Source organism: Acomys russatus, chromosome 19, assembly GCF_903995435.1.
Source record: "Acomys russatus chromosome 19, mAcoRus1.1, whole genome shotgun sequence".
In the NCBI taxonomy this organism is placed as follows: domain Eukaryota; kingdom Metazoa; phylum Chordata; class Mammalia; order Rodentia; family Muridae; genus Acomys; species Acomys russatus.
This window is the reverse complement of record NC_067155.1, coordinates 8,272,963-8,286,016: the sequence shown is the minus strand read 5'-3', so window position 1 is coordinate 8,286,016 and position 13,054 is coordinate 8,272,963. Positions and strand designations below refer to the sequence as shown.

The following is a 13,054-nucleotide window of genomic DNA, read 5'->3' as shown; positions in this document are numbered from 1 at the left end:
ATAGACAGTTTAGCAAGTTCTAACTCTTTTCTGTTACATTGTATTATGTTGTTGGTTTGTTGGTTTGTTTGTTTGTTTGTTTGTTTGAGGCACAGGCTCATAAGATAGCTTTGAACTCACTGAGTAGCCCAGGCTGGCCTGGAACTCAGTGCATCCTGCCTCTGCCTCCTGAGCGCTGGGATTACAGGTGAACGCTCAGCTTTAACTATGTGTAACCTAGGCCTGGGCGAGGACTTGAACCAGAATGTGGTCATATCATTTCAGGGTCTGCCGACATTTGGGGACGTGTCTGTCAATTTTACTCGGGAGGAGTGGGAATGGCTGAACGATGCTCAGAGAGACTTGTACCGGAAGGTGACCTTGGACAACTACAGGAGCCTGGAGTCCCTGGGTAAGGCGGGTCTCTGCAGAACTCCACCCAACATGGGGCTGTGTTCTGGGAATTGTCTTCAAGATGTCTTTTTTTTAAAGATTTATTTATTTATTATACATACAGTGTTCTACCTACCTGCTTGTACCCCTATAGGCCAGAAGAGGGCATTAGATCACATTACAGATGGTTGTGAGCCACCATGTGGTTGCTGGGAATTGAACTCAGGACCTCTGGAAGAGCAGTCAGTGCTCTTAACCGCTGAGCCATCATCTCTCCAACCCTCTGAGATGTCTTTTAGTTGCTTTATTAAATGTCCCTTTTTGGAGCCGGGCGTGATGGCGTAAGCCTTTAATCCCAGCACTCAAGAGGCAAAGGCAGGTGGGTCTCCGTGAGTTCGAGGCCAGCCTGGTCTACAAAGTGAGTCCAGGACAGTCAAGGCTACACAGAGAAACCCTGTCTTGAAAAATCAAAAAAAAAAAAAAAAAAAAAAAAAAATTCCCTTTTTTATTAAACTTTTAAAAAATTACATTTCTCTCTTTGTGTGTGTGTGTGTGTGTGTGTGTGTGTGTCTGTGTGTATGTGTATGTGGGTGTGTTGGGAATTGTCTGCACATGCCACAGGGTGCACGTGCGACTCCATGGGGTCAGTTCTCTTCCTCCACCTTTACAGGGGTTCTAAGGATGGAACTCGGGTCATCAGGCTTTACGTAGCGAGCCCTTTTCCCATGAGCCATTTTATTGGCCCGATTTCTCTTTCCTAAGTCCGTAGGGTGACGTGACGCGTGCCTGCAGTGCCATGTGCTCAGAGGGCTCATGCTGTGTGAGTCAGGGTTCTCCAGAGCAGTGGTGCTCAGCCTTCCTAGCCCTTTAAAACACTTCCTCATGTTGGGGTGACACCCCCTCCTCTCTCCCTTCCCTCCCCCCACCCCCCCCACCCCCGGCAAACATAAAACTATTTTCACTGCTACTCCATAACAGTCATTTTATGAATTGTTTGAACTTTATGAGTTCGTGAATTCTGTGACCTGTTTTGAATTGTAATGCAATGATCTTAGGGGAGTCCTATCAAAGAAAGGGTCATTCACCCCCAAAGGTGTTGTGACCCACAGGTGAAGAACCATTGCTCCAGGGGACCAGAACTGACAGGATGAGTAAATAAGACACACGCACACACACACACTCTCTCTCTCTCTCTCTCTCTCTCTCTCTCTCTCTGGGATTTATTAGAATGGTTCAGCTAGTCCAACAATGGCTGTCCACCAACAGGAAGTCCAAAAATATAATAGTTGTTCACTCCACCAGAGTCCCAAACAAGTGAAGGAACGGACTTGCCAGAGAGAAAGATCCAGATTAAAAGTGGGCCTTCCTGCCTGGTGATGGTGGCACAGACCTTTAATCCCAGCACTCGGGCAGGCAGAGGCAGGGGAAATCTCTGAGTTTGAGGCCAGCCTGGTCTGCAAAGCAAGTTCTAGGATAGCCAAAGCTACACAGAGAAACCCTGTCACCAAAAAATAAAAATAAAAATGAAATAAAGTGGGTCTTCCCATTTCAAATGCTTTAAGACAACAAAACCCTCATAGGTGTGCCCAGCCACTTGGGTTTTAGTTAATTCTATATGTAGTCAAGTTGACAACTAAGACCAGCCATCACAGTTAGGGGTAAACAGCCTGGGCGACCTAGCAAACCCAGTTCCAAAAGTTCAAAGAGAATTGCTCCCCCACCCCACCCCACCCCACCCCCGCCTTTTTCTTGGATTCCCCAAATAAATTACATTTTACAGACTTGGTAGCTTTTTTTTTTTTCTTTTTTTAAGACTATTCCTTCCTGCCATTCATTCTAAAGACTACTTCCTGCCTTCCTAAGCTCCCGTCTGTAATGCCTCACCTTCCTGATGAGCAGGGAGCTCGCTTTGATCTCCGAGAGTGGCTAACTCCTCCTCTGTTTCTTGGAAGCAGGCATCCCTATTTTCAAGCCAGCTGTGGTCTCATTACTGGAACAAGGAAAAGACCCCTGGACGGTGCAGAAGGAGGGAGCAAGAGACACATGTCCTGGTGAGTGGGACCGAGGGGCAGGGCACCCTTGTCAGGAAAGGCCCAGCCACCGTTAGCACCCTTGGAAGAGGTTTTATTAAAGCGTCTGGTTCCTACAGAGCAGTGGTTCTCAGCCTTCTTTTCTTTTTCTTTTTTCTTTTGTGTTTTTTTTTTGTTTTTGTTGTTGTTGTTGTTGTTTTGTTTTGTTTTTGTTTGTTTTTTGAGACAGGGTCTCTCTGTGTAGCCTTGGCTGTCCTGGACTTACTTTGTAGACCAGGCTGGCCTTGAACTCACAGCGATCCGCCTGCCTCTGCCTCTCGAGTGCTGGGATTAAAGGTGTGCGCCACCACGCCTGGCCATAACTGTGATTTTGATACTGTTATCTATCTTCCAACCGCCTTTGACCCACGGAGGGGTCGCAACCCCTGGGTTGAGGACCGCTGGTGTACAAGGCACTCTGTCGGGCCAAGCTCCTGGTTCAGAGTGAGTTATTAGGTGCACAGCCCGCAGCAGGAGGAGAAAAGAGAAAGCTGCAGACAGCTATTGGAGCATCAGGTCAGATGCTCACACTGACAGGGGAAGCTTGGTGACCAAAAATGGTAAGTGGGACCTTCTGGTTGACACAGAGGGTTCTAGGGAGATCGCCTCCCACAGGGAGACTCCAGGTAGCCGCAAAGACGCGGTGTTTTCTCTCTAGCAGTTTTCTCTCCTATCCTCAAAGGCACGGTGTTCTCCTTTTTTGAGGATTTTGTGTGTGTGTGTGTGTGTGTGTGTGTGTGTGTGTGTGTGTGTGTGTGTGTGTGTGTGTGTGTGTGTGTGTGTGTGTGTGTGTGTGTGTGTGTGTGTGTGTGTGTGTTGTCTGCGTAGGATGCATGTGCACCATATGCAGTACCTGCAGAGGCCAGAAGAGGGAGCCAGATGCCTGGACCAGGATTTAGAAGTCCCCTTGTGGGTGCTGGGAACTGAACCGGGGGCCTTAGCAAGAGCAGCAAGTGCGCTCCCCTGCTGAGCCATCTCTCCAGCTGCGTGGATAAGGCGTTCCTAATGGAGGCTCTTCTGGTGGGGGTTTTTTAAAGCCCCTTCTCACAGAGTTGAGTTGGGAGGGACAGCCCATCCACAAACAAGGGCGTCTTGGGGGACACTCAAACAAGGGCGTCTTGGGGGACACTCTAAGACATACGTGCTGAGTCCAAACTCGTTGGACCGAGTGATCATTTGGAGGTAGCTTCTCCTTGAATTTACAGCAGCACGTGACAGTTCTTTTGAAGACTTGTTCATTCTTACTTTATGTGTGTGGGTGTTTCGCCTGCATGTGTGTCTGTGTACCACGCGTGTGCCGTGACCACAGAAGAAGTCAGAACTGGGGTTATTACAGCTGGTTGTTAGGCACCCTGCAGCTGCTTGGAGTCCAACTCAGTCCTCTGCCAGAGCAGCAAGTGCTCTGAGCCACCAAGCCGTTGTCTCCCCAACACAGCACATGACAGTTTAAAGACTGAATGACCTCTTCTTCATCCCAGCATCGAGGCCTGGGAAGAAACAGTGAGCAAGGGCGCTGAATTACTCTCTCCGTACACGTTATCTACAAGTTATCTTCGTCTCTGATAACTCTGCATCCAAACAAGTCCCTGGGTTGTTTGTTTGTTTGTTTGTTTTGTCTTTTAGTTTTGCACAAGTTGGTTCATTGCAATTAAAAAAAATGAAGAAAAAGGGGGGCGGGGAACAAACCTAGATTGTTTTTTCCCAAGCACTCATTCCTTTTAGATTGGAAGACTGATATATTTATTAATTCGCTTACTCCTTCCTTCATTGATGGCTTTGAGCACGACATCACACTTCGTCCTGTGGGTTATCCACAAGTTTATTTTTTAGGGGGTGGGGGGGGGTGGTGATTTTTAGAGACAGGGTTTCTTTTGTATTCCTGGGTGTCCTGGACTCACTTTGCAGACCAGGCTGGCCTGGAACTTACAGAGGTCCGCCTGCCTCTGCCTCTGCCTCTCGAGTGCTGGGATCAACGTTTATAAACCATCGGCTAAAAGAGAAAGCACACTCCAAGGTTATTTTCGAGTTTAGGTAATTCCTGAGTGTTAACCCGAAATAATCAGGAGAGAGGAGTTTGGCTAGAGATTCTAAAGAAACTCAGGGCTGGGCGTGCATGCAGTTCAGTTGGTAGCATGCTTGCCCAGCTTCTGTGAAATCCTGGGTTGCACACCAGCACTGCGTAAACCTGCCATTGGTGGTGCACACCTGTAACTCCAGCATTGGGGAAGCAAAAGGCCTCGGGAGGGGTCAGGAGTCAAAGGTCACCCTCAGCTACCTAGTGAACTCCAGGCCAGCCTGGGCTACAAGACATCCTGCCTTAGAAGAGAAAGAGAGAGGTGGGGGCGGGACCGAGGGAGACAGGGAGAGAGAGCGCTCATGAGTATAGAATGCAGTTGGCAGCTGAACTGAACTGAAAGGAGTGTCCGATTTAGACACACTGCGAATGAATGGTACCACTCTCCTAAGAGGCTGCGATACAGGCCAGGCTGAGACATTGTGGGCAAGCGATGCTTGCCAGTTTTCTCAGCGTCCTCTGTGGTAAATAGTTTCTTTGAATAAGTTTTATGTATTTGTATTTGTCTAGTAGTTATTTTTTTGTTTTCCGAGACAGGGTTTTGCTGGGTAACCTTGACTGTCCTGGACTCACTTTGTAGACCAGGCTGGCCTCGAACTCACAGCGATCCGCCTGCCTCTGCCTCCCAAGTGCTGCGATTAAAGGCGTGCGCCACCACCGCCCGGCCTTATTTTTTTTCATTTAAGTTATCAGACTTTTTTCCATGCGCCTGAGCAAAGTCATCTTATAACTCTTTTCTATATCTACGAGAGCTTGCGATATTAATGTCTTATTTCATGTACTGTTCGTTTGGCAGTGATATATTAGATTGCTATTTATACATCAGTTTTAGTTTTTCAAGCTCCTGCACGTGGATTTATTTTGTGTTCCTATATTCTCTCAGTTCTCTGTTTTGGGCTTTTTTTTTTTTCTTTGCTCCTAATTTTGTCATTTATTATATTCTCCGTATCGCTGTAAGAGTAGCTTAGCCTGCTGACCTCTTTCTCTTTAACTTGGTAATGACTGTCAAGGGCTGGGAGAGCTCCTGTGTGTATCTGCAGCTCTTTCCTGGAGATCCTGACAGTTCTTGGGGTTTGCCACTGTCTCTTTCCTTGTAGTTTCAAATATCCCGTTCACTTGAGTTGTTTAAAAAGATGACTTTATTCTTTCATTACGTGTTGATCAGGTTGTTTTGTTGCATTTGGTCGAGTAATGCTAATATTAGGATATATTTATAGACAGCTGCATATGTAAAAATCATTTAATTTGAGTTTTGACACAGGTTACTTTAAACTAAGGTTTTTTTGTTGCTGTTGTTGTTGTTGTTGTTTTTGGGTTTTTTGTTTGTTTGTTTGTTTGTTTCTCTGGGTAGCCTTGGCTGTCCTGGACTCAATTTGTAGACCAGGCTGGCTTTGGACTCACAGAGATCCACCTGCCTCTGCCTCCCACGTGCTGGGATACAGGCATGTGTCACTGTGCCCAGCTAAATTAAGTTTTGACATTTTGTACTACCATTTGCAAACTTGCTTTGACTACTTCAGAACATTTGTGTTTCATATAAATTTTAGAATCAAAATGAGAATTTTTTACTCAAAGAGCTTTGTTTGGGATGGTGTTTACGTATGTATTAATTGAGAAGGAACTGACATCTTAACCATCTTTTAAAAATCCAACAAGGTTTAATTTTCTCTAATTTGTCATAGGAATATTTTATAGTGCCCAGTCTAGTAGTTATTTAGTAGTTATTTTCCTTTGTTCCTTCATTTCTTCCTTCCTGTCTTTTATTTCTTTCTTTTCTCGCTCTCTCTCTCTCTTTTTTTTTTTTTTTTTTAGGTTTTTCAAGACAAGGTTTCTCTCTGGATAGCCCTGGCTGTCCTGAAACTCACGAGGTAGACCAGGCTGGCCTTGAACTCAGAGCCTGCCTCTGCCTCCCAAGTGATGGGATGAGAGGCGTGCGCCACCACCTTGAGGCCTCAATGGTAGTGTTCTTATTGCCTTTTGCATTTTCTTCCTGAAGCTCTGAGGATTTTCTGTGTCATCATGCCTTCTGAAAACATGGGCGGTTTTATTTCTTTCTCTCTGTATTTCACCTTCTGTTTCCTGCCTTCTCGGCAATGGTTGCTAAATTGCACTTGCTAAATATCATCGAATGGGGGTGGTAAAAGCGTATGTACGCATGTTCCAGTCTAAGGAGGATACGCGCTCTGGTTTTCACTGTTAAGTTGATTCAAACTGTAAGGGTACTTAGAAACAGAGCCCTTGCTTTGCTAAAAATTTTATAGCTAACAGTTCAGATACTGATTCTGCATTTATTGGGGCAATCATATGATTGTTTCTGCTCGTTCTTTCACTGTCTGTTTGTTGAGTGCCGTAGTGAACATCACTGATGATTTTCCAATATTAAACCAACCTTGCATTCCTTGGATTGATTATTTTTTAATCAAAATTATGCTTCCCATATTTTATATGCTTTGCTATGGTGTCGTTATGGCTCGTTGGGGTTTCGCTGTGAATCTGAATCACTATGGTTTTGTTAAACATTCTGCATTTATGTTTAGGCACTGCATTGGTCTGTGGGCTTACTTGTGCTTTCTTCTTCTTCTTCTTCTTCTCTCTCTCTCTCTCTCTCTTTTTTTTTTTTTTTTTTTTTTTTTTTTTTTTTTTTTGAGACAGGGTTTCTCTGTGTAGCCTTGACTATCCTGGACTTGTTTTGTAGACCAGGCTGGCCTTGAACTCACAGCAATGCACCTGCCTCTGCCTCCCAAGTGCTGGGATTAAAGGCATGTGCCACCACGCCTGGCAGGCACTTGCAATTTCTTTATCTGGCTCTATTAACAAGATACTGCTGGGGTTGTGAAAACAAGCTCAGGAGTCTTTCATCATCTTCTCTTTCTGAGAAAGTTGCTTAGAACGGTATCCTTTCCCCTGAACTCTTTGGTGGAATCCACTGCTGAAAATATGAATAGGAACCAGATTTAATGAATATGAGATTATTTTGGACTCTAATTCTCCTCACTTCAGCTTTGGCAAGACTCTCACTTCCGAGAGACCTGCATGTCACATGTGTTGCCCCCTTTATTAGCAGAAGTTATCGAATCATCCTCTCTGTTGCGTAGAATATGGTTGACTCCTTTCAGCTCTGATGTTGGCAAATTTTCTCCCTTTTTTAACTTTTCTAAAACCCCTCGAGTATTTATTTACTTTGTATGTATAAGTGTGTGCACGAGGATGGGCACACACTTGCCCCAGCATGTGTATGGAGGCCAAAAGACAACTCGCGGGGGTTGGTTCCTTCCTTTCTTTTTTCTTTTTTTCCCCCCAAAGACAGAGTTCCACTATGTAGCTCTAGCTGTTCTGGAACTTATTATGTAGGCCAGGCTGGCCTCGAACTCACAGAGAATAGCCTGCCCCTGCCTCCCAAGTGCTGGGATTAAAAATGTGTGCCCCAAGCCGGGCGTGGTGGCACACGCCTTTAATGCCAGCACTCAGGAGGCAAAGGCAAGTGGATCGCTGTGAGTTCGAAGCCAAGGCTACACAGAGAAACCCTGTCTCAAAAAAAAAAAAAATGAGTGCCCCTGTACCTGTTATAACCACCTTTCTTAATTTAGTTTTAAAATGAATTAAGAGATGTTAAATCTTTTCACTTCAGGCTGGGCGTGGTGGTGCACGCCTTTAATCCCAGTACTCGGGAGGCAGACGCAGGTGGATCGCTGCGAGTTCGAGGCCAGCCTGGTCTACAAAGCGAGTCCAGGACAGCCAAGGCTAACACAGAGAGACCCTGTCTTAAAAAAAAAAAAGAAACAGAAAAACAAAAATCTTTTCATTTCATTTGTATTTTACTTTCTCTGAGCACTTTCTTTTCTTATAACGAATGAATTTTAAAACATCTCTTTTCTCGGTGTCTTTTAGATTGGGAGTATGTATTCAAAGGCACCGAATTTTCATCAAAGCAAGATATTTATGAAGACTCTGCCAAAGTCCTAACAGTGCGAAGAAGCCATCTCAGTCACAGACCTGAGTGCCCCAATTGGAAAGAAGACCGTGAAAGAGAAGAACGCTTTAAGAACAAGTTGGGAGGTCAGGAGGTCCATTCCCACCCACTGCTCATCACTCATAAAGAAGTCCATGAAGAGCAAAGCAGTGGGTGTCACCCATCTTGGCAAACACTCCATCAGGATGCAATACTGGATAGGCCACCAAGTTTCCCTACCAAAGAAAGAATCCATCAGTGTGAGCCGCGAAAGAGGAGCTACCGGAAAAACTCGGTGGGCTTGAAACATAAGAAGGCCCATGCAGGAAAGAGAATCCTGAAGTGTACTGACTGCGAAAAAGTCTTTAACCAGAGCTCATCCCTGACCCTCCATCAGAGAACTCACACTGGGGAGAAACCCTACGCGTGCGTCGAATGTGGCAAAGCCTTCAGCCAGAGCGCAAACCTAGCTCAGCACAAGCGAATCCACAGCGGGGAGAAACCTTACGAGTGTAAACAGTGTAGGAAGGCCTTCAGCCAGAACGCACATCTTGTGCAGCATCAGAGAGTTCACACCGGGGAGAAGCCTTATCAGTGCAAAGAGTGTAAAAAAGCCTTCAGCCAGATTGCACACTTGACTCAGCATCAAAGGATTCATACTGGGGAGAGGCCTTTCGAATGCATCGAATGTGGAAAAGCTTTCAGTAACGGTTCGTTTCTCGCTCAGCATCAGAGGATCCACACCGGAGAGAAACCTTACACGTGCAACGTGTGTGGGAAGGCTTTTAGTCACCGTGGATACCTTATCGTACACCAGAGAATCCACACCGGGGAGAGACCCTACGAGTGTAAAGAGTGTCGGAAATCCTTCAGCCAGTACGCACACCTGTCTCAACATCAGAGAGTCCATACTGGAGAAAAACCTTATGAATGTAAAGTCTGTGGGAAAGCCTTCAGCCAGATGGCTTACCTCGATCAGCACCAGCGGGTTCACACCGGAGAGAAGCCCTACGAGTGTGCCGAGTGCAAAAAGGCCTTCAGCAACAACTCGTCCCTTACACAGCATCAGAGAAGTCACACCGGAGAGAAACCCTACACGTGTAAGGAGTGCAGGAAAACATTCAGCCAAAATGCAGGCCTTGCTCAACATCAAAGAATTCACACTGGAGAGAAGCCTTACGAATGCAATATCTGTGGGAAGGCCTTTAGTTACAGTGGATCTCTCACTCTGCATCAGAGGATTCACACCGGAGAGAGACCTTACGAGTGTAAAGACTGCAGGAAGTCTTTCAGGCAGCGTGCGCACCTTGCTCATCACGAGAAAGTCCATACTATGGAGTCGTTCTTGTCCCTTTCCTCTCCGTCACCCTCTGCATCCAGGCAGTTGCCAAGAGCTGTAGGTTTGATCTCTTCACTGTGACCCAAATCTGACCCATTAGAAAGAACCGTTTAGCCAGGCGGCGGTGGCCCACGCCTTTAATCCCAGCACTCGGGAGGCAGAGGCAGGAGGATCGCTGTGAGTTCGAGGCCAGCCTGGTCTACAAAGCGAGTCCAGGACAGTCAAGGCTACATAGAGAGACCCTGTCTTGGAGAGAGAGAGAAAAAAAAAAGAACCATTTATATTTCATCATCTTCGTCTTCTACATGTTAATCTGTGTTATGTGGAATATTGAAAAGGATTTCTGGTGTACTCATGCCTCTTTTCAGTTTCCACACTTCAGCCAAACTTTTAAGCAACAAAGTTTGGTCATATTATTTATCCCTCATTAGCTAAGATTTCTTAAGACACCCAAAACTTTATGGGGAATAAGCACACAGTTCTTAAAGTAACCCATCAGGCTATCTGGCCCCCAGAATCTTATTTCTGATCACCTTTTAAAACCTTCATGCCAATACTCATCTTTTTTTTTTTTTTTTTTTTTTTATACATACGGAATTAAAGTAGACCTAGTGTTTATACTTGCTCTTTCATCTTCTGTCCCTAAATTTAAGAGAGCATTTGGTCCTTTGTAACTTTCAATCTTATTTATATTTTGAGACTTATAATGGCTCTACCTCAAAAGTAATCGGGAGAAGTGAGTAATGCATGTAAATTTCTTAAGCAGAGTGCCTAGCATAAAATAATATTAATCTGAAATAAAGACATGATGATACACAAAGAAGAGCTGGTTATTTTAATCATAAGGAACCAATAACAGACCCGGGACATTATAACATTTTAAAAGTGAGAAATACTAAAGTTGGAAACTGAGGGTGTAGCTCAGTTTATAAAGTGCTTACTTAGCATGCCCAAAGCACTGGGTTCATTCCCAGTACCATGTGAGCTGGGCATAGAATTTTAAGGTTATCCTTGGCTACATAGTAAGTTCAAGGTCAGCCTGGGCTGCATGAGACCCAATCTTAATATATTAACATCAACTAATGTATTAATAAATATTTATTAATTATATTTTAATTACTATTTATTAATAATAATTGATTAATATTAATTAAGAATTAATAGTTATGTATTATGGGTGACATCTAGTACAGTTGGATTGACATTAGATTGATGTAGAGGGAAGCATGCTAGCTTCTATTCCAGCATGCATATGTAATATATGACTAGGTAAGAAAAGGGATTTAAAAAAAAGAAAGAAAGAAAAAGAATTTCAGTATTCAAGTTCTATGAATCTACACTTGCGTTTCTTTAAAAGAAAAAAAAAAATCACTCGAAGCTGGGCATGGTGGCGCCCTGTCTCAAAAATAAATAAATAAATAAATAAATAAATAAATCACTCGAGGTAGAATTTACTGAGATATATTCATTATATATTTGTAGACAAAAGCAAAACATATTAACAACAACAACAACAACAAAAAGCAGAAAATCTGACAAGTAACCAATAAGCTAAAGCACCTACCAAAATGTACTGCAATTTAAGCCTAAAAACACTTCAGCCAGGTGGTGATGGCCCACACCTTTAATCCCAGCACTCAGGAGGCAGAGGCAGGTGAATCTCCTTGAGTTCGAGGCCAGCCTGGACTACAGAGCAAGTTCTAGGCCAGCCAGAGCTGTTACACAGAGAAACCCTGCCTTGAAAAACCAAAAAAGAAAAGAAAAGAAAAAGAAAAAAAAAATGCTTTGAACTGAGTCAGCTGAGAACATAGCAAATTGGAATTTGCTGGATATAGCTCCCATGGTCCTTAAAACTGCAGCCGCACCTCACATTTGTTTAAACGATCTCAAATCAACTACTGCTTGCACCTGAACAAATCAGGAAAGGAAGAGAAATAAAGGGAAGACTAGGCACTAGGGGTTTGCAGAGATGCTCTGTGGCTACGGACACTTGGTCTTGCAGGGGACATTGTCCTCAGTACCCTCGCGATGGCTCACTACCACCCGTATCTCTAGTCCCAGGGCCTCTGACGCCCTCTTCTGGCCTCCATGGACAGTGCATGCAAGTGGTGCACATAACAGACCTGCAGGCAAAACACTGACAACATACACATACGAAAATCTCTTTTTTTTTAATTAATTTATTTATTAATTATGTATACAGTGCTCTGCCTGCATGTACACCTGCAGGCCAGAAGAGGGCATCAGATCACATTATAGATGGTTGTGAACCGCCATGCTGTTGCTGGGAATTGAACTCAGGACCTTTGGAAGAGCAGACGGCACCCTTAGCCACTGAGCCATTTCTCCAGCCCCCGAAAATCTCTTTTAAAAGAAAGAATGGGAACTACAGAAAGAAAGGCAGCTTGGAGTGTGTCTTGATGACAGAGAACCAGCTCAGAATGTATGAGGAAGGCCCTACCTAGGTTCAATCCCGATCACGTGGCTCCCTCCCCAATTCTGAATGGCAATCAAATAGAAAATCAAAACAAAAGCTCATTCTTTGAAAATGTCCATAAAACTAATAAGCATTCAGCTGGATGTGGTGGCACACGCCTTTAATCCCAGCACTCGGGAGGCAGAGGCAGGCGGATCTCTGTAAGTTCGAGGCCAGGCTGGTCTACAATGCGAGTCCAGGACAGCTAAGGCTACACAGAGAGGCCTTGTCTTGAAAAACAAAAACAAAACTTAATAAACATTCATATGCATAAAGAAAATGGAAATACATATCTCCAGTGTCTGGCATTATAACAGGCACCTACAACTCCTTTTACTGAAAAGCATTGACTCCATGCTTAGTCCCACGAGACCCTGTAAAAGATGCCTGGAGGTCTCGCGTTATTATCCTAAACCTGTGGTCACCTTGGATTCTAGGAGCAATGATGTGACAATCAATACTTTTATGGGGCTTGGAAAATGGCTCAGTCAGTCAGGTGCCTTCCATGCAAGTGTGATTCCTCGCACCCACACCAAAGCTTGGCACAGCAGGGTGCCGGCCTGTAACCACACAGCACCGGAGGAGCAGAGACAGGCAGATCCTGTTGGCTAGTCAGCACATCCAAATCGATGAGCTCCAAGCTCAGTGAGAGACCATTTGCCAAAAACATGAGGTGACTGGCGGTCAATATGGCTCTCAGCTCAGCTCATCATAGCACCTCTCGCTGCACTAGCTGATGATCCAAGTTCAAGTCCCAGAACCTATGGAAAGGTGG

General features: G+C 44.7%; 1 protein-coding gene across 1 annotated transcript; it reads left to right on the top strand.

The window, feature by feature from the left end:
- The first annotated feature begins 207 nt into the window (after positions 1-207).
- On the top strand, positions 208-10,063 carry LOC127203037 (zinc finger protein 583). Its single transcript, XM_051161851.1, has 3 exons — positions 208-391; positions 2,328-2,423; positions 8,404-10,063. The coding sequence occupies exons 1-3, from the start codon at positions 208-210 to the stop codon at positions 9,882-9,884; spliced, it is 1,761 nt and encodes a 586-aa protein (XP_051017808.1). The 3' UTR covers positions 9,885-10,063.
- Positions 10,064-13,054: the final 2,991 nt, after the last annotated feature.

Excerpts from the sequence above, each read along its gene's own strand:
- LOC127203037 (XM_051161851.1), top strand. The coding sequence starts at position 208 with ATGTGTAACCTAGGCCTGGGCGAGGACTTGAACCAGAATGTGGTCATA. Across the intron at positions 392-2,327 it reads CAGGAGCCTGGAGTCCCTGG|GCATCCCTATTTTCAAGCCA; the intron begins GTAAGGCGGGTC and ends TCTTGGAAGCAG. Across the intron at positions 2,424-8,403 it reads AGCAAGAGACACATGTCCTG|ATTGGGAGTATGTATTCAAA; the intron begins GTGAGTGGGACC and ends GGTGTCTTTTAG.